This window comes from Apodemus sylvaticus, chromosome 1 (assembly GCF_947179515.1).
Source record: "Apodemus sylvaticus chromosome 1, mApoSyl1.1, whole genome shotgun sequence".
Lineage (NCBI taxonomy): Eukaryota > Metazoa > Chordata > Mammalia > Rodentia > Muridae > Apodemus > Apodemus sylvaticus.
In genome coordinates, this window is record NC_067472.1 from 68,038,932 (window position 1) to 68,058,796 (window position 19,865).

The window sequence follows — 19,865 nt, forward strand, 5'->3', positions numbered from 1 at the left end:
GGGGTGAAACACAGGCCACAAGAAAGCACAGGGAGCTGACAAAGGAGAACCAGCTGCAACTGGAAGAGGCTTGAGATAGTGTGGGGGAAGGGCAAAGATCCTATCACAATCCAATGTATGCTAACCTAAAAGTTAATTTCTAAAAATGACTATTTCTATGTTTGCCACTGATATGTTTGAAAAATTAGAAAGCCCCTGCACCGAAAGGCCTTCAGTGACATGCCCCACCCCAGCGCCCCCCCAGAGCAGCTGAAAGCCAAGGTACTTCTAGTACCTGACTTATACCAAGTTCCTGAGCAGGGCCAACTTCAATGGAAGGCTGAGGCCAACAAGTGACACAAACCCTACCTCTGCTGCCTGCTAACACTTTGCCAGCCAATTTTGCCTCCTGCCAAAATCACTAGGTTATCAGCAGAGGTTTACAGAGTGGTGCTGTTGAGTTTCAAAAAAAGGGGGGGGGGGGGCGGGGGGTGTTAGACAGTTTGCTATGTGTAACCTGCCAGGGAGGCTTATCTGTACCTTACAGGGCTTCCTACTTCCTTCTTCCCTTTACACAGGAAGAAGAGAAGTCCTTATCTAGACAACCAGACAGGGCAATAACTCTAACCCTCATTAAAGTAACAGAGCCAGGTGGTGGTGGCATACACATTTAATCCCAGCACTTGGGAGGCAGAGGCAGGCGAATTTCTGAGTTTGAGGTCAACTTGGTCTACAGAGTCAATTCCAGGACAGCCAGGGCTACACAAAGAAACCCTGTCTCTAAAAAACAGGGAGAGAGAGAGAGAGAGAGAGAGAGAGAGAGAGAGAGAGAGAGAGAGAGAGAGAGAGAGAGAGAGAGAGAGAGAGAGAAAGGGAGAAAGAAAGGGAGAAAGAAAAAGAAAGGGAGAAAGAAAAAGAAAGGGAGAAAGAAAAAGAAAGGGAGAAAGAAAAAGAAAGGGAGAAAGAAAGAAAGAAAGAAAGAAAGAAAGAAAGAAAGAAAGAAAGAAAGAAAGAAAGAAAGAAAGAAAGAAAGAAAGAGAAAAAAGGAAAGAAAAAGAAAAGAGAAAGAAAGAAAGGGAGAAAGAAAGAAAGAAAGAAAGAAAGAAAGAAAGAAAGAAAGAAAGAAAGAAAGAAAGAAAGAGAAAGAAAGAGAGAAAGAAAGGGAGAAAGAAAGAAAGAAAGAAAGAAAGAAAGAAAGAAAGAAAGAAAGAAAGAAAGAAAGAAAAAGAAAGGGAGAAAGAAAGGGAGAAAGAAAAAGGGAGAAAGAAAGAAAGAAAGAAAGAAAGAAAGAAAGAAAGAAAGAAAGAAAGAAAGAAAGAAAGAAAGAAAGAAAGAAAGAAAGAAAGAAAGAAAGAAAGAAAGAAAGAAAGAAAGAAAGAGGGGGGAGGGAGGGAGGGAGGGAGGGAGGGAGGGAGGGAGGGAGGGAGGGAGGACGTTGGGAGCACTGACTGCTTTTCCAGGTCCCGAGTTCAAATCTCAGCACCCACATGGTGGCTCACAACCATCTGTAAGGGGATCTGATGCCCTCTTCTGGGGTGTCTGAAAACGGTGACAGTGTACTCACATTCATAAAAATAAAGTAACAAAAAAAGCACCATGAAGACTGGCTGTTCCCTGTCACTACTTAACTCAAGCACAGACCCAGGAAGCTTTACAAGGCTGACTCCAAAAGATACCACCTGGGAAACCTTCGAGGCAGAACTAAGAGAGAAAGGAATCACTTCACCTTCTCAACAGAACTTATCAGGATCCTTTCCTGCTAGCAGCAGACTGTTTGCTGACCACAGACCGCACTCAGAACAGCAGCATGGCTCTCTCCAGCTACACTGGACACACAGTAATCCTGACAGCAGCTTCCCAACTGTACTGCCACCTATTTTTATAATCCCCCCTAGTGAGGCTGGAATACCCTTAGAGTCTCAACAGAATCACCAAGAGGCATTAACAACTCAATTATGTAGCATAATAATGTAATAGGCACAGTAAAAAGAAAACAACATAAGCTCAATACCAGAGGGTCAAATAATTACAAAAGTTATTTAAGGGTAAAATTACAAGCGCCCTCCCATACAGAAAGTACATGAGACTATAAGCCAAGACTCAGAGATCTTTAATCTACTAACAGCTATCCACAAGAAGTGACAGCAGTGGGTGAAAAATGTCATCACGCAAGAACAAGACGGGAAGCAGGAAGACAGAGCAGACTCAGGCCCTACTGAAAGCCCTCAAGCTGTTAAATTATGAAATCTAAACACAAAGACATGAAGGAGGCTGCCAAGAAAGAAAACTGTTCAGAGCAAATTACACAGGCCAGAGATGTTCAGGAGATAAAAGTGCTTCTACACAACCAGCAAGACTGGAGCTGTATCCCAGCAAGCACGTAACATCCCATGAGTCAGTACACAATTCTAACTCCAGCTCCCAGAAGATGGAGACAGGAATATGACTGGGACTTGCCAGCCTAGCAGGTTCCAGACATTGCCTCAAATGATGGGTAGAAACTGACAAAGACCCTCCCATGTCCTTCCTGGCAAGTGCTCCCTAAAAGACTGGGCTAGAGGGTGACCCAGAGATTAAGAGTGCTTGTACTAGCTGTTCTTGCAGAGGACCCGAGTTTCACTCTCAGCACTCATGCTGGGAAGCTCACAACCACCTCTGCTTGCAGCTCCAGAGAATCCAACATCCTCTTCTAGACTCTTTGGGCCTACATGCTATGCTCACATACAAAGACAAAGACAAAGACAAAGACACAGACACAGACACAGACACCCATACCTTTAAAAAAAAAAAAAACCTACACAGGCCAAAGACCCTTTAATAGAGATGGCAATATGACAGACAGCTGGAACCTAATCCCTCCCCCAGCTCAACTACCATGTGAGCAAGTTATTTTTGTAGCTGAGGACTCAGAGGGAAACGGAAAGCCTGAGCCCAGTTATTTGCAAAGATTCCCCCCTCCGGCTCCCATGTCCTCCAAGTATACAGTCACTGACAGCTATTGATGACTTGTATGCCAACACATGGAAGTGTAACCAGCCTAACTCTAGGCACATCATCAGCACCCATGCAGGCAAGGACATTCTGTTCCAATCATCAGGACCAGCTTCTTACCACAGCGTGGTTCTTGAGGTGTTCCCTTCATGAACAGCATGCAGGGGGCAGCGTGAGTCAGCTTTTTCAGGCGAATGTTGAGATCTTCTTTAAGGTGCTCATTAGTACTAGGAGGAAAGGCTCCGCTAGACACGTGTCGCTGGACTTTTTTGGTCAACTCTGGGGCATGTGCACCATCTAACCGGTCGACTTTCTGAGAATTCTGAAGTTTGAAATGTCATTTAGAATAAAGTGGCATTTCTAAGCATCACCTATACTTTAGACTCCAAGGTTCTAGGAAGTAACTAAAGCTCTAGCCAATTTAAAGGTATCTATCTCTGTTGTTACTAAAGTGAGAGAGTATGATTAGCAACTGCTTGCACTGCTTCTCACTTAGAAACACTCATTTTGGAGCATGCTGGGGAAACAGACATCTCCAAGTAATCCCAGCTTGAATAGACCTACTGAACACAAATGAAGTTCTGGAGAGCTGTGGTAAGTGGTAATAATACCCGTGGGTGCCCTGAAGCACAGATTTGCACTCGATTCCCAAGGAGTCATTAATCAACTAGAACCAGCCAGATGTCTCCTCACATCCAGGCACATGTCCTCAATAACCCACTTCAAACCTGGGTCAGAGAGTACGAGTCTGCAGGAGAAGACTGGATTCTGGTCAGGAGGCTCCAGTTCTAGCTGTGGGCTGCCCGCTGCCCATGGCAAGCAACCAGCATGGTCTTCATCAGGGCAAAAAAAGAGAGTACCAGAAAAAGGTACAAGGCTAGGAGCAACCAAGGAGGTCAGGAGAGGATAAAAGAATCAAAACACACAGTCCCAGGAGCCTCCTGGGTGGACCATCTCTGGTGCCTCTTTCATCCTTACCTTGAAGAACAGGAAGGTGGGAACAGAGCTAATTTCATATTTTTCAGATACTTCAGGAACAGCTTCGGCTTCCAGCTTTAAAAATAAAAGAATCCAAGATTCATTATCACTGGTCCTTTTTCTACTCTGATATGTAAATCAGTTTCACATGCACTGTCCCTTCAAGTCCAAGGTATTTTAAGACTACAGGACAAAAGTTTATGACACATTTACATTTAAATGAGACTCACTGGGCTGGCATGTCATCCACGGAGTCTGCAGTGTCAAAACAGGTTCAGAGGTTTTTATTTTGTTGCACATTTCAAAAGATGCCTGGAGGCTGTGAATAAAATTTTTGGTGCACTAGTGACCTAGTAAATTTTCAATCATATGCAGCTACTACTATATTGAAATCCATAAATCACTGACCCCAGTTATGTCATGATTACAGTGCTTATTTTCTGCCCACAGCAATCCTTGCCGTTTGCGCTATTGACTAATTTCAAGAGGCAGTACATCATGACTGACAGTTGCGGCTTTCTGCAAATTATGAAGCAAAAAGGAGTATTTCTTCAATAAACTATTGATGTCTGATAAATTTTACTTTTAACCCCCGCATGGCTGCTGGACACTATGCAAACAGCCTGCTGGGTTGCTTACACTCCTGTCTATTCAAACATGTAAACTCATTTTGACTAAGATGACTGTATTTGGTCTGATCATTTCCTTGGGGCCCCTCATCAAACATGGTATGATGTGGTATCTGGCACATGGGTTTTGAACAGATTTAGAAACACAATTTCCAGATAATTAGAACACAATCACTGTAAAATATTTACGTAGGTCTTTATAAATATACTTTGAGGGAAAACCAAGATGTATTATATTTTTCTCTCATAGGACTGTCAATTTAATATAAACTTTTTGAAACCAATAAAAACTTGTATTCACATTATACCTATAGGAAATAAAATTTATTGATAAATTATATTGTTAAATGTGTTTAAAAATATATATACCGAATTTCTCTAAGAGTGAAAGATTTCCACTGGGCTTGAAATGTGATTTTTGCCTCTGCTGTACCTGGGGCACTCACTGTCCTGCCTGCACTCTCATGTGGCCTTACCTGGGGCCTCACCTTTTCTCAGCTTTGTAAGAATACTTTTAGTGCCTTCTGCAAAAGTGTTTTTAATTGTATCTATTTTTCAGGTGTACTTTAAGAGAGACCAGTCTGACACAAACATTTTGAGCAGACTACAGCTTTAGAAATGTATGTTCTATCTCTCTCTTAAGCGCAATCCCATACTCAGACCAATGGTGCCCATGACATCACACAGCAGCTCTCACTTTTCTTCAGCTCTCTGATCAGCTGAGCACTGCTCAGAAAGAGAGCCTACCTGCAATACAGCTTAAGAAACACATTCCTCCACCAGACAGACAACACCCTAACTCTTAACACAGGCCTACATATGTGAACTCCATTTCTACTGCCATTCCTGCCTAAGGACCAACTAAAAGTGCCTCCCCTCCCATCAGCTTCCAGAAGACTAGCTCTTCCTCAGAGGCAATGGGAACATACAGACACACAGAAGAGGTGATGACTTCCACTACAGTCATAAAGTTCCCCAAAACATCACCATTTGATGTCCTAACACCTGTGCAGAGCTGGGGTAGAGGTTCCCAGGATTTGTCTAGCATGCCTGTGGCCCTGGGTACGATCCCTAGCATCGCAGAAAGGAATCTTTGTAGCATTCAAATTCTTTGAAAATATGGCCCCAACAGAGTATAATGGTCTTAGTAATGAAAATAGAAAATACTTTTAAATGACCTCCGTGTGTGTACAAGAGCTCAAAGCTACCTCTCATAAACACCAGCTCCATACCATGAGCTCTTCTCTAAACTCGATGAATAAACTTGATAACCAACCAGTAAACCATCATTTGTGGACATACCTATAAAGTGTTTCAGCCAGCAAGAGGCAGACTGAGCAAGGAAGTCTCCTCTGTCCTCAAACCCTGAGTGCACCACCCAACAGCATCAACAGAACAAAAACAAGAACAAAGGAAAAGTGAGTTCCGGCTTTCTTCTCAGGCTGGAACACCTGTCTCCACCCCTGGAATAAGAGGCCCAGTTCCTGAGTCCTTGGGAGCTCAAGCTCTACACTGTCAGCTCCTTGGGCCACAGGCAGACACACCACAACACCCCTGCTTCTCCAGCTTCAAGAGACTTCTAAAGCTCTTCGATGAGGTAAGCAGATTCCTACAACAAATCTCCTTACTCACTATAACTCCATATCCTACTGGCTGTTTCCCTGAACAAGTCTGGCTGATGTAAAAGGTGACATGGGTGACATAATCAGATTCAGAGAAATAACGCAACTCAGAAATGAAGCCTAAATATAAAATCTGTGCCTCTGTCATTATGCCACATGTAGCTTTCTAGTGCTACAGTCAGAACAAAGACTGCACTTTAGGGACTGGTTTACCCACACTGCTTCTTCACAATGTCTCTGCTGGGAACTGAGCTCTTCAGAGCCTTCCCATGGTGTGCCTGTGAGAAGGAGTGAAAGGAAAGAACATGGTAGGCGGGTGGGAAGAGGGGGTCCTCATTCATTTTGAGAGGTATGAGACAGGGGTGCCCTGTGTAGTCTTAGCTGCCTAGAATTTGCCATGTAGAATGACAGCCTCAAACTCTGACCCTCTGAAGGCCCGTCTGCCTGAATGCTGGCATTAGAGGTGTGCGCCAACCCGCCCAGCAGGGTCCGCACTCTCAGGCTTCATTTTACAGGTCAGTGACATCAGAGCATCAGCTCACAGCTGAGAGTTACTCTAAGCTAGAAAATGCCTGGGGTTTGGAACACTGATTCACTTATTTACTCCTGGCAATGGCCAGCAGTATCATCTCAGTTATTTTATACAGAGCAATTGTGCAAACATCTAGAAAGTAGCATAAACTATCTTTATGACACTTGGCTTTTTCAGATATTAAAAAAAACTGGTTTTTTTTTAAAGATTTATTTATTTCATGTATGTGGGTATACTGTTACTGTCTTCAGACACAGCAGAAGGTGGCATTGGGTGCCTGTTACAGATGGTTGTGAGCCACCATGTGGTTGCTGGGAATTGAACTCAGAACCTCTGGAAGAGCAGTCAGTGTTCTTAACTGCTGAGCCATCTCTCCAGCCCAAAACCTGTCTGTTTGTTTTTTAAGATTTATGTATTTTTATCACGTGTATATGAGTGTTTACCTGCATATATATATATATATAAGAGTACCATGCCTGGTACCCACAGATCAGATGCCCCAGAACTGCAGTTACAGACAATTATGAGCCACTGTGTAGGTGAGGGAACTAAAACCAGGTCCTAGCAAGGGTATCAAATACTCTTCATTGCTGAGCCACCATGATTCCTACAATGACCTCAATGTAACTTAGTAGTAGAGCACTTGCCCAACATAAATGTGAGGTCCTGAGTACAGTCCCCAACAGCACAAGCGCTGGTGTAGGGGATGAAAAGCACAGTTCTGTAACTCTCTAACTCCTCCATGCCCTAACTCGCAGGACAGCAACCACTGTACCAGTGGTCCTCAACCTCCCTCACCCTGCGGCCCTTGAGTACACCTCCTCATGGTATGTTCACATAAAATTATTTTCATTACTACTTCATAACTATAATGTTGCTACCGTTATGAATCATAATGTAATTATCTGATAGTCTTAGGTGACACCCTGTGAAAGGGTCCTTCAACTTTCAAAGAACCCCTTTGTTACAACCCACAGGGTGAGAATCACTGCACCATACAATAAAATAATACTGACTAGAGCAACATCATAAAACTCTCCCTAAATAGCTAATTCTAATCTTTTTGGGGGGGGGTTGGTTTGGTTTGGTTTGGTTTGGTTTGGTTTTTTCGAGACAGGGTTTCTCTGTATAGCCCTGGCTGTCCTGGAACTCCCTCTGTAGACCAGGCTGGCCTCGAACTCAGAAATCCCCCTGCCTCTGCTTCTCAAGTGCTGGGATTAAAGGCGTGCGCCACCACCACCCAGTGCTGACTCTTAATCTTTGAGAAAGTTTATAATGAAGTGAAACTGTTAGTAATAGTCAGTGTTAACTCTCAACTTGACAAAAGTTTGAAACATCTGAGAGACTGGCTTCTGGGCATGACTGCCCTAATTACCCAATGGGGCATGGGGAGTGTCAATTCCTTGGCAGGGGACCCTGGGCTGGGTAAGTGGAGAAGGGAGCCAAGCAACAGCATGTGTCATTCTTGTTCTCTTGGGAATATGACTGCAATCTGAGCAGTTGCCTCAAGTTTCTACAGTTGACTTCCCTGCTATGATGGACCTGGAATTATGAACTAAATAAACCTTTCTCCCTTAAGTTGTTTCTGTCAGAGTATGCCATCACATCGATAGGAATGCAACTTTGACACATGGCAAATGAGAAATGCAGGAGGGAAGGATGGATTTCCTACAAACAGGGTCTGATGTTTTTCCCCACCTTTTCCTCACAGACAAAGTCATGGAATTTCTGTTTCCTTCCTATTACCTCTCATTCCCAAACATCATAATCTGAAAGATTCTACCAAATAATTGACAAATATGTATTCCCAGCAGCGCGGTACACAAGCCTATTCCGCCCCCAGGAGGCTGAGGCAGATGATGATAAATTCATCCTTTCACCTACCCAGACACAGCCACAGATCATCAATAAAGCGTTTAGGTAGAGATCTTACTAGGCATTTTGAAAAGAAAAAGCACTTCTAAATATTTTAATTAGCTATTTCACTCTATTCAGGATAAGTTTGAATCTTTTTTGTAAAGCATTTACCAATGGAAGTAATTCATGTACTTCCTCACAGTTCTAGAAATACAGAAAAACCCAAGTTTCAGGATCCAACTAGATATGGCAGCAACTGAGGCAAGGAAGGACCTAGCCATCAGAGGTAGCATCTTACAGCCACATCACAAGTTGGGGAACAAGAGTCTCAGCAGAAAATGTGAAAGCCTTGCCTCTCAGTTTTCAGTCCTGGTAGGAACAAGTTTCACAACTCTCACCAGAAATGTGTGGCTGGTTTGTCTGAGCTGGTGGTTTCTTAATAATTAGAAAACTAGTTCTTGGTACTTATAACCAGTTTAAAACACCTTACTCAAGATTGTCTTCTAGGCTGGGGATGTAGCTCAGTAAGCACGGTGCTGCTGGCCTACCATCAGGAAGCCCTGGTTTGATTCTCAGCACCATATAACTGGGGCATGATAGAGCCCACTAAAATCCCATCAACAGTGAGATAGAGGCAAGAGGATCAAAACCTCAAAATCATCCATGGCTACATAGTAAGCTCCAAGCCAGCCTAGGACACACAAGGCTCTGTTTTAAAATAAGAGGAGGAAGAAGACAAGGAAGAAGTAGTAGCAGTAATAATTTAAATGCAAAAACTTATTTAAAATAAAATCACTTATTTAAATGACTTTGTGACTCTACTATCAAAGACTGGAACAATCACTTCATTTCATAAGTCAAAAATGCCAAACTAGCTGGGCAGTAGTGGCACATGCCTAATTCCAAGAGGCAGAAGCAAGTAGATCTCTATAAGTTTTGAGGCCAGTCCAGTCTACAAAGTGAGTTACAGGATAGCCAGGGCTACACAGAGAAACACTCTCTTGAAAGACCAAAAATTGGGAGGCAGAGGCAGGCGGATTTCTGAGTTCGAGGCCAGTCTGGTCTACAGAGTGAGTTCCAGGACAGCCAGGGCTACACAGAGAAGCCCTGTCTTGAAAAAAAAAAAAGAAAACAAAACAAAACAAACAAACAAAAAAAGCCAAATACACCTTTTTTTTAAAAAATGAAAGGAAAGTAGGTGTAGTAGGCCATTCTTGAGGTGCCAGCTATAAGAGGCTGATGCCAAAGTCTGGCTTGAATGCAAGAGTTTGAGACCAGCCGAGGCAACACAGTGAGACTCCCAACTCAAATAGGTAAAAAAAAATTCTACTCTGTCACTGATGAGATAGAATATTTGCCTTACTCCAGAAATTTCCAGAACACCTACTTAACAAAAATACTGATGCTAACCCCTTAAACAGTCAGGCTCAGGTGCCCCTGACAATCCAGCCGGACAGCATACCTCCAACTCTTGGCCCACAGCTACATTTAAGCACTTAAACAACTTAAAATCTCACTGCCAAGTCTGGTACCAAGGTGAGAAGCAATTCTATAGTGACTTTAAATAAATCATTCAGATGGCAGCTGAGAACAGCGTGTTACCTAAACCAGTAACATTATACGTATGAAAGCTGACATGGAACAATTACCATCATCCTGACTAATTCTATGATTGAAGTGTTTAATCATTCATTTCACTTGTAGTCATTATCTTTTATCACTGACCAAACATGCAGTTTTAATGCCCCCTTCTATTATTTATACTGGACATTTTAGGGTTACCTTCTAAGGTTACATTATGCATTTCATCAGAATTTTAAATAAGTCCTTAAATTTTAAAAAGCTAACTATTATATTCATATTTGTGCTATCTGCATAAAGAAACACTGAGAGAATTCATACAAAATTAATACAACTGGTTACTTATGGGGACAGACAAAGGGTTGGCAGGGAAGACATGGAGTGAACCTTCTCATTGACCACCCGGCTATACTGCTTGGCATTTTGAGCCATCAGAATATAGCACCTATTCAAAGCATACAAATTCTATCTATGCAAATGCAGTCAGAAAATGTAATCACTACCATGCAAAGGAATTAAGAAACTAGATGTCAGAAATCTGACCTACAGACACCCAGAGCTTCACATGGTTTCTAACCTCATTTATCAACATGTATTTTGAATTCACAATGTATAGCTTTAAAATGAAGGTTTTTGTTTTTCTTTTGACTACTAAGGATTCATCACTGGCAAAAAGGCACAAGCCACTGACTTGGGATGCAAAAATACTGAGATCTTGAGGCCAACCTGTGCTATGAGACCCTGTCTCAAAGTAAATAAATCAACTCTAAGAATTAACACTTTTGAATACAGAGAGTATCCCTCCCTTCCCAATAATTCATTATTCTTAACACATATTTCACTTTTTTAAAAACCTAAAACAGTATTACTTCCGGAATGACTAGAATTATGTGTGAGTAAAAGTAAATCTGCTAACCTCCAGGCACATCTATGAACTTCCTCTTAAAGCCCAGTCTCTCAAAAGACAACAGGAAATGTAGGAACCAAGACTTGAATAAAGCAGGAGTTCAGAGCCGGTGGTGGTGGCGCACGCCTGTAATCCCAGCACTCTGGGAGGCAGAGGCAGGCAGATTTCTGAGTTCGAGACCAGCCTGGTTTACAGAGTGAGTTCCAGGACAGCCAGGGCTACACAGAGAAACCCTGTCTCAGAAAAACCAAAATCCAAAAAACCAAAAAATAAAAAATAAAAAGAATAAAGCAGGAGCTCAGTATACAAAGGAGAGGCAGACATAACTGACCCCAGCAACTGCCACCAGTGTTTATATATGCACTTTCTAGAATCATTTCACAACACACTACCTTCTCAATGTTCATCAACTGCTATCAAACCAAAATTATCCAGCGAATTATCTGGTCTGCCTGTCCTTCAGACACTGTCCTCTGCCCATTCTATAGTGATTTTTTTAAAACTATGTGAGAAATGTGACATTAAAAGATCTGTCAAAATAACTTGCTACAAATATAACAGAATTTAACAAAGTTCAAGTATTTGGAATTTCACTGCTTCTTCCTTTACATTATAAAATCTAGTCTATTTCATTAGTCAGATATTAATAAAAGATATAAGACTGAAAATTTATAGTACCTTCACAAATGAAACGCGAGGGTGTTCTTTAGCTAACTCTGCCATGACATCGTTCATCTGCGCACACTGTGGGGCCCATGGCGCCCAGAAATGGACCACAAGGAGTGACCTGTAAATCAAAAAACATTATTTTTTTATTTTAATGATCCTGGAAGCAAATACAGGTGTAGATCAAATCTCCTAGCTGGGACACAAAGAATGCCGTTGTCTGTGCAGCATCACTACCAGCCTGCAGACTACTTAGATGAATATTCAAGTTAATGGGATTTCTTAAATCAAGATTAAGCCCTAGTAAGTGGTTCTAAATGACCATCCATCTCAACTAACAGCCGTGTCAATTATATTTTCAGACCCATGATGAAAGTGGAGACTGAATTTCTGTACAAGCAAGCTGCTGCTGAGAAATGGTTGTAGACACATTATTAATATTAATCTCACATAATATTGTGACAAAGGGATACAACTGAAACCACAGAAGAGCAAAAGTCTTAACAGTAAAGGCAAGGCAGTAGAGAGCAGGGCTGCAATCACAGTTCACAGATGTCCGCTGCAGTTATGCTACCAGAGAGCCCTCTGTGTGAGCTGACAGTGGAGTCATTAGATACTAGGCAATTTTACCAATCTTATTTCATACAAAACTGTTTTCACAAAGACCTATGTTTGAAACCACCTCAAATTTAACTGAAACTTGAATTTACAGGATTCTAAGTTCAAATAAAACCCTCCTCCAAGGTGGGGGGAAAACACATAAAAAAAATGTGTTACATGGAGAAAAGATGCAAATATATTTACCTACCAGCAAGGAATGGAATAAGAAATGATAAAGGGCTGGAGAGATGCTCTGCACGAGCAGTGCTTGCTGCTCTACCTGTCACAAGGACCAGAGTCAGCCCCCATCACTCACGCAGGTCACACAGTTCACAAAGGTCTCAACACCAGCTCCAACATTCCACCCTCCACCGGCACCCACATGCACCTGTACACATATACATGTACACACAGAAACACAGAGAAATTAAATTTTTTTAAAAAAAGAAAAAACAGGGCTGGAGAGATGGCTCAGCAGTTAAGAATACTGACTATTCTTCTATAGGCTCTGAGTTCAAATCCCAGCAACCACACGGTGGCTCACAATCATCTGTAATGAGATCTGATGCCCTCTTCTGGTGTGTCTGAAGACAGCTACAGCGTACTTACATATAATAAATAAATATTTAAAAAAAAAAACAAAACAAAAACACAGATGAGAAGTGGGACCCTACCCACAACAAAAGACACATATGGGATGAGGAAGGTTACAGCCAGAAGGGGCAGGAAAAGTTAACAGACCACAAAGGTTGACTATAAGCTCTGGCTTAAACACTGATGGTGAATGTCATACTAGGAGGAAAGGGAGTCTATTGGAATATTAGGACCAGGGCTCAAGCGCAGAGAACCTCAGCTCTCTATAGATCTGGGAATCTAGAAATGCAGAGCCAACCATGTCACAGAAGGAACAGAGGAAACTGGAGGTCAATGTCTCTGGGTCTCATCAATATCGCATCAGGCCAGATGGATGGACAGAGAAAAAAAGAGGGACAGCTTCAGGAGTTTTAAGATCAGAGTTTCCCAGAAGTCAAGAGAATGGCAAGAAGGGAAAATTTACACCACTAAGATAGCAACAAACAGTGAATGAGGCCAACTGCCAAAAGAAGCAGGAGCCCACTGGAAGTGGCCACCACGGAAATCAACCTCAAGAGATCTGGACTGCACCGAGGAATCCAAGAGCACAGGATCCAGCTTAACTCCGGTGCAGGAAATCAATCCCCAGCTGCTTGTATTGTGCAGAAACAATGCCAGTGCAGACAGAGTTGAAAATCTGAGGCAGCTGTAGGTGCAAGGTTTCCAAGAAATTAGGAACGGGAAAGGCAGCTAGAGCAAAGAGAACAGTACCTCCAGTCCAACGCCAAAGAAATAAGAGCAGATTAAATGACATGGACAAAGAAGGGATGGGGAGGGCTGAGGAAGAAGGTTCCTGAAATCCTGGGTTTGCTCAAGTATAAAGCCAGATCACACACTGAAGGAGAAATGGAAGCCCAGTGTGGAGCTACATGCTTGTAACTCCAGCACTGCCGAGGCTGAGGTGCAGGAATGAGCAATTCAAAGGCGGACTGCGTACAGTCTGCTGAAGGCCATCCTGAGCCAGTAGGACCACCTCGAAAATGGGGCTGGGGTCAGAGAGGGGAGGCAGACAGATATGGAAGACTAGAACTAACTAGATGGAAATGATGAAGAGAAAACCATTTGAGAGGATACAAAAGGCAAACAGGAGGATCCACCTAAGGCAAAAAAAGACACACTGAATGTTCCATGAATGGGTTACAATTTGCACCATACAGGCCTGTATCTGGTAGATCGTTGAAGAATACTTGGACCTCAGCTGATAGCAACTGCTCTAGCAAGCAATGTTGCCTCTCAGTCATTCATTCAGCTAGACAACATTTTTCAGTCCTCCTTAAAGTTGTCTGGGGACCACGTACAGTTCTAACCTACAGAACACTGAAAGCCTCCCTCATAAGCCTGTGAAGGTTCTGACCACACCTCCTAGCCCAGCAGAGCATCTAAGAGAGGTCCCAAGGCCTAACTGTGGAAAGAAGAAAACAAGTCAACAACCTTGTCAAGGACACCCAAGCAGTCTGTGCTACACCCAAATGCCCACAGATGGAACAAAACACCCCACCCTCCAACAATGAAACACAAGTCAATTATAGGGGGGTGGTAGGGGACTGCTGGTCGGTGGTGGCATATACCTTTAATCCCAGCACTTAGGAGGCAAAGGCAGAGGCAAGACAGCCAAGGTCTGTCTCAAAACAAACAACAACAACAACAACAAAAAAACAGCTTTTCTAGAGATACACACAACCACTAGTCAGGTCTGGAAAACAAGCCAAGCCAAAGATGCTAGATCTGAATATTATGGGGGAAAAAGGGAGAATACCATGACAGCCAAGACAGTTCATAGTGTTGAGGGTAGCAGCAGCACAAGAGGAAAGACTTGTGCCCTCATTCAGTACTAACATACAGTTTTCATTCTGACATGATTAAATCAAAATACCCAAGTTTTAAAACGGGGCTTTTAGCTTGAGAACATGTCTAGCATTGAATCGCTGAAGAAACCCACACACCTGTCCTCCATGAGCATGACGGCCTATGATCAAAGACAACTCAGTACATTTGTTTAGAGAATGTGACAGAAATTGAGAACAAGCACCATCACTAATACCTGCTACAGACTGGCCTGCTTGAAAATCTAGGATCCCAAAGACTGATTCATGACTCAAAGCAGGGCCTCCTTGAGGGGAATCCTGACTTGGCTTCAGAGAACTAAGGTGATCCTGCTGGGCAGCACAGATAAAATCCTTACATGGCAAGGGGGGAGCATATTAGCAACTGGCCCAAGTGTGGCACTGGCAGTGCGCCTGACAAAGCCACGTAAAGGCTTATTCTGAAGAAGGAAAAAACTCACTTAGCCAGCATGGCAGTGCACACCGTTAATCCCATCTCTTGGAAAGCAGAAGTGGAAGGAAGGGTACCACGCACATTCAAGGTGGGTCTTCCCATCTCAATTAACCCAATCTAGAGCCCTTTCAAAGCGCCCAGGACAGGTCATAGCTCCTGCCAAGGTGAAAATCACTATTAATCACAAGAGCAAAGGAGAGCCCAAGAAAGGAAGGGAGGGCAGAAACTGCAATATATACAGAAATCCAAGAACAAGGCAACCATGCTGACAGATCAGTGGCTGAGGGGCTCCAGGAGTTCCAGAGCCTGCTTTCAAGACAGCTAAACCCACTAGCCTTGCTGCCGCACATGAGCAGCACTACTCTGGAAAGGTGAATACACTTTTCAGTTAGGATTTCTAAAAGGAAGTGAAAGAAACACCTTCTTACACTGCTGGTAGAAATTAAAAACAAGACCTCCCACGAAGTCCACACCACAGGTATTTATTCTTTTTTTTTTAAAGATTTATTTATTTATTATATGTAAGTAAACTGTAGCTGTTTTCAGACACTCCAGAAGAGGGCATCAGATCTCGTTACAGATGGTTGTGAGCCACCATGTGGTTGCTGGGATTTGAACTCAGGACCTTCGGAAGAACAGTCGGTGCTCTTAACCGCTGAGCCATCTCTCCAGCCCAGGTATTTATTCTAAGAATTAAAAATACAAAGATTTAGGAAGACCAGTATCTTCCTACTACTACAGAAAATAACAACAACAACAAAAAAAAAACCTCTTATCTCACAACAGCTTTCAAATAACCAAAACAGAATATTTTTAAATATTTAAAATACATTCAGGCTGGCCTCGAACTCTGAAATCCACCTACCTCTGCCTCCCAAGTGCTGGAATTAAAGGCAAGCACCACCACTGCCAGGCCACAAAGAAATTTTAATGACATAAGTAAATGCTGACGATATTGGCTTGCTTTTAAAAATTACAAGAGGTGGGTAGAGCTGTAGCTCATGGCACAGTCTAGCATGCCTCAGGCCCTAGGCTTAATTCCAGCAGAGATGATGATGATGATGATGATGATGATAAATTAAAATAAGTGACCAGGTTTGTTCCCAGTATGAGCCGACGTGTGAAAAAAAGAGAAGAGCTAGGTGCTGACACCTGCCTGTAATCACAGCACCTTTCTCCCAAGCAGAGGAAGAGGGAGCAGGAGCTCAAGGTCTTCCTCAGCTACATCTGGGGTTCCAAGCCAGCCTCCAGTATATGAGTCCTGGCTTCAAAAAGAAGAGCAGCAGGGAGAGGAATGTACGCACACAGAGCTGTTTTGCTCCAATGGCACTAATATGGCTTTGAATTCTTTGAACGCCCACAACTATAACTTATAACTATAACAACTATAACTAATAACTTTCTACCATCCTGAGATGGTAGAAAGAGCAAACTAAAATGTGTTTTGATAACACCATTGCATGCGTTTAATGTAAATGATTATGTATTGCCCGAGATATTCCTATATCTGCATGCCTAGCTCTTATTTTCCATTTAAGCATGGAATACCAACTGCACATGTAATAGGGATGATGTCATCCTCTTGTGTACTATATGTAACCAGTTTCTCCCTCATAACAGACAGGCCGATGTGCCCTATGCATTGTGTCTTAGTCAGGGTTTCTATTCCTGCACAATCATCAGGACCAAGAAGCAAGTTGGGGAGGAAAGGGTTTATTCAGCTTACACTTCCACGTTGCAGTTCATCACTAAAGGAAGTCAGGACTGGAACTCAAGCAGGTCAGGAAGCAGGAGCTGATGCAGAGGCCATGGAGGGATGTTTCTTACTGGCTTGCTTCCCCTGGGTTGCTCAGCCTGCTCTCTTATAGAACCCAAGAGCACCAGCCCAAAGGTGGTACCACCCACAAGGGGCCCTCCCCACTTGGTCACTAATTGAGAAAATGCCCCACAGCTGGATCTCATGGAGGCACTTCCCCAACTGAAGCTCCTTTCTCTGTGATAACTCCAGCCTATGTCAAGTTGACACACAAAACTAGCCAGTATACATTGTTTTAGGACATTTATAGAACGATCAAGTTGAAAAATCTCACTAACATGACTCCCTTACCACCACACTGGTGTTTAAACCTAGAGCTTTAAACATGCACCCCACCACTGAGCTACACTGTACCCCAGAATATTTGAATATTTTAGCAGACAAAACGAGTCACCATTCTCCATCAATGAAACAATTAGAGCCCAACAATCATTTGTTGTTCTATTATAGTTTTCCACTACTCCAGTTATTTATCTGCAAATTATACTACCAATTCTAAGCACTACCATATTCTGGACTCTAAGTGGTTTATGAATAGGCCCAAACTCTGGTACCCATTTCCCACCCCTACTGTACAGACAGAAACTGAGATTTCAGTATCTTACATAAACATAAAACCTACATATACACAAAAACTTATATATACAAAATGTATAGAGAGAAAAAAGTACAAACACATAAATACATAAAAAATTAATATAAGTAAACTTCTGGGCTGGGCAGATGACGAAGAGCACTAACTGTTCTTCCAGAAGACTGGAGATCTCATTCCTAGCACCTACTCAAGGGCCCATGACATCGGTAACTCCAATCCCAGAGGAACCAATGCCCTCTTCTGGCCTCTGAGGGCACTGCATGCTGGCAATACAGAAATACACGTAAAATGATGACAAAGTAATAATAAAACTAAAAAGTAGATTTAAATCCACATCAAAACTGAAAAGCCTTGACATGGGAATGACTGCACTCACAAGTGTTATTTAATATTCTCAATGGCTCCCGTCTCCACACAAAGCACTTCCCATGACACCATTCCAGACATCACTGCAGAACAGGCTCCTGAGTCATCTCAGGCATACACCAGTGACAAGAATACATGCAAATGGGTTTGGGGTTTGTTGCTGTTCTTGTTTGGCCCCCCTCCTCCTGAAGAGGAAAGAATGTTTGTCTCCTTGTTTTTTGCAATAGGGTCTCCTGATATACCTCTGGCTAGCCTGAAACCCACTCTGAAGATCAAACTGACCTTGAACTTGCAGAATAAATGGCTTCTGCTAACTTTTACCCACTAAGGCCTACTTAAAACATGAAACAAAAAAAACAAGCGAAGCATGTGAAACACACACACAAAAATGAATCTTCTCAGATGATTTAAGTTCAATCTTTTCAGGACGTGTCCACACACGCCCTCAAAACTCCAAGAGGCCAACTCTGACGTCCTCCGTAAAGCCTGGTAAACAACCTGGCTGGATCAATCAGAACTCAGCTTCTACCTAATGTATTTTCATTCTCCCTTTTCCTTTGAAAAAAAAAATCAAGTAAACCTGAAATGTGAAAGAACTGGAAGGTCTTGTTGTTGTTGTTGTTGTTGTTGTTGTTGTTGATTTATTGTTTTCGGTGCTAGAAGTGGAACTAAGGGCTTCTTACATATTAAGCACTAGCTAGCTACACAGGCCAGCCTCTGGATGAGCTATTTTAATTCTCCTCCATGCTGTATGGAGTGGCAGATGTCAGCCAGTCAATCTCCCACCTGCCCACTCTGCTCTGTAAAGGTACCAAGGTCCCACATTAGGGGAGAGTGCTTCCGGTACGCCAACCACAGCAGCGCTTTAATAGAACCGGTCCACCCGGGAGGAAGCTGAAGGTGAGATTATGAAACTTGCCCCAGGGTTACAAGCACATAAGGGACTAAAGGAAAGGTTGGGGGTCCCAGGCAGTTGACCCTGACCCCCCACCCCACGACTCTGCAGACCAAGGCTGGGAAGCATCACAGAGCGCCGAGGTCGTTGTTTCCCCCACGCATCCCCAGGGCTGGCCTTTGGAAGTCTTGTCCAAAGGCGAGACCCGCGTGCACCGGGCCGCAGCAGACCCTCCCTAAGCCAGCCGGTGATTCAGGAAAGCACCGGACCCTAGCTGGGCCTGCAGGCTGGTCACCAGCCAAGGCTTCCATTAGGAGGCGCCACAAGCGGGTCTCCGGAGGGCAGATCCATTGTGCACGCGGGCCGCCGAGCTCCGCTTCCCTAGGAGGGGTTACCGCCGCGGCCCAACTAGGGCCGCCGTTGGACCACGAGCTCAGCTCCGGACGTGCGGCGTTGGGGGATGCCCCCAAGTCCCGTGACCCTCGGCCCGCTGCCCTCTGGTCCCCGGGCCCTCACGCCGCCCCGCGTACTTGGTTTTGAGGCGCAATAGCTCTTCAAATTGCTGGGCAGAGACGACTTCCACCACTGCCACGGCTGCCTCGGCTGCCTCAGCCGCCCCCGCCGCCATGCTGCCTCCGCCAGACACCAGCAGTCGAGCGCCGGAGGCTCGATAGGGCGGGGCGGACACGCGAGGAGGCTGCGCACGGGAAGCCACGCCCGCTGAGGTCGGGGCCCCACCCCTGATACACTATACCACGCCCTCTGGCTCTGAAGGTCACGCCCTCGAGCCGGGAGAACTAGGAGGCTTGTCTGCACTACTGACGGCTCTGGGTTGAGCTAGCGCAGCCTCCCTGCTTTAATATTGGTGTGCTAACTAGCTAGATGCCTTGGCCCCTGGCTGTTGTAGCTCTGGAGCTCATAAACCTACAATAGGAAGGGAT

At 43.8% G+C, this 19,865-nt stretch overlaps 1 protein-coding gene across 1 annotated transcript in view; it reads right to left on the reverse strand.

Annotated features, from left to right (window-relative positions):
* Glrx3 (glutaredoxin 3) overlaps positions 1 to 19,594 on the reverse strand; it is a 31,146-nt gene extending 11,552 nt beyond the window's left edge. Inside the window, exons 1-4 of the mRNA XM_052196403.1 lie at positions 19,455 to 19,594; positions 11,755 to 11,863; positions 3,949 to 4,023; positions 3,091 to 3,292 (exon numbers count right to left, since the gene is read on the reverse strand). Of these exons, the coding sequence (XP_052052363.1) occupies positions 3,091 to 3,292; positions 3,949 to 4,023; positions 11,755 to 11,863; positions 19,455 to 19,552 (484 nt within the window). The 5' untranslated portion in view covers positions 19,553 to 19,594. The remainder of the gene's footprint in view (positions 1 to 3,090; positions 3,293 to 3,948; positions 4,024 to 11,754; positions 11,864 to 19,454) is intronic.
* Between the last annotated feature and the right edge of the window lie 271 nt (positions 19,595 to 19,865).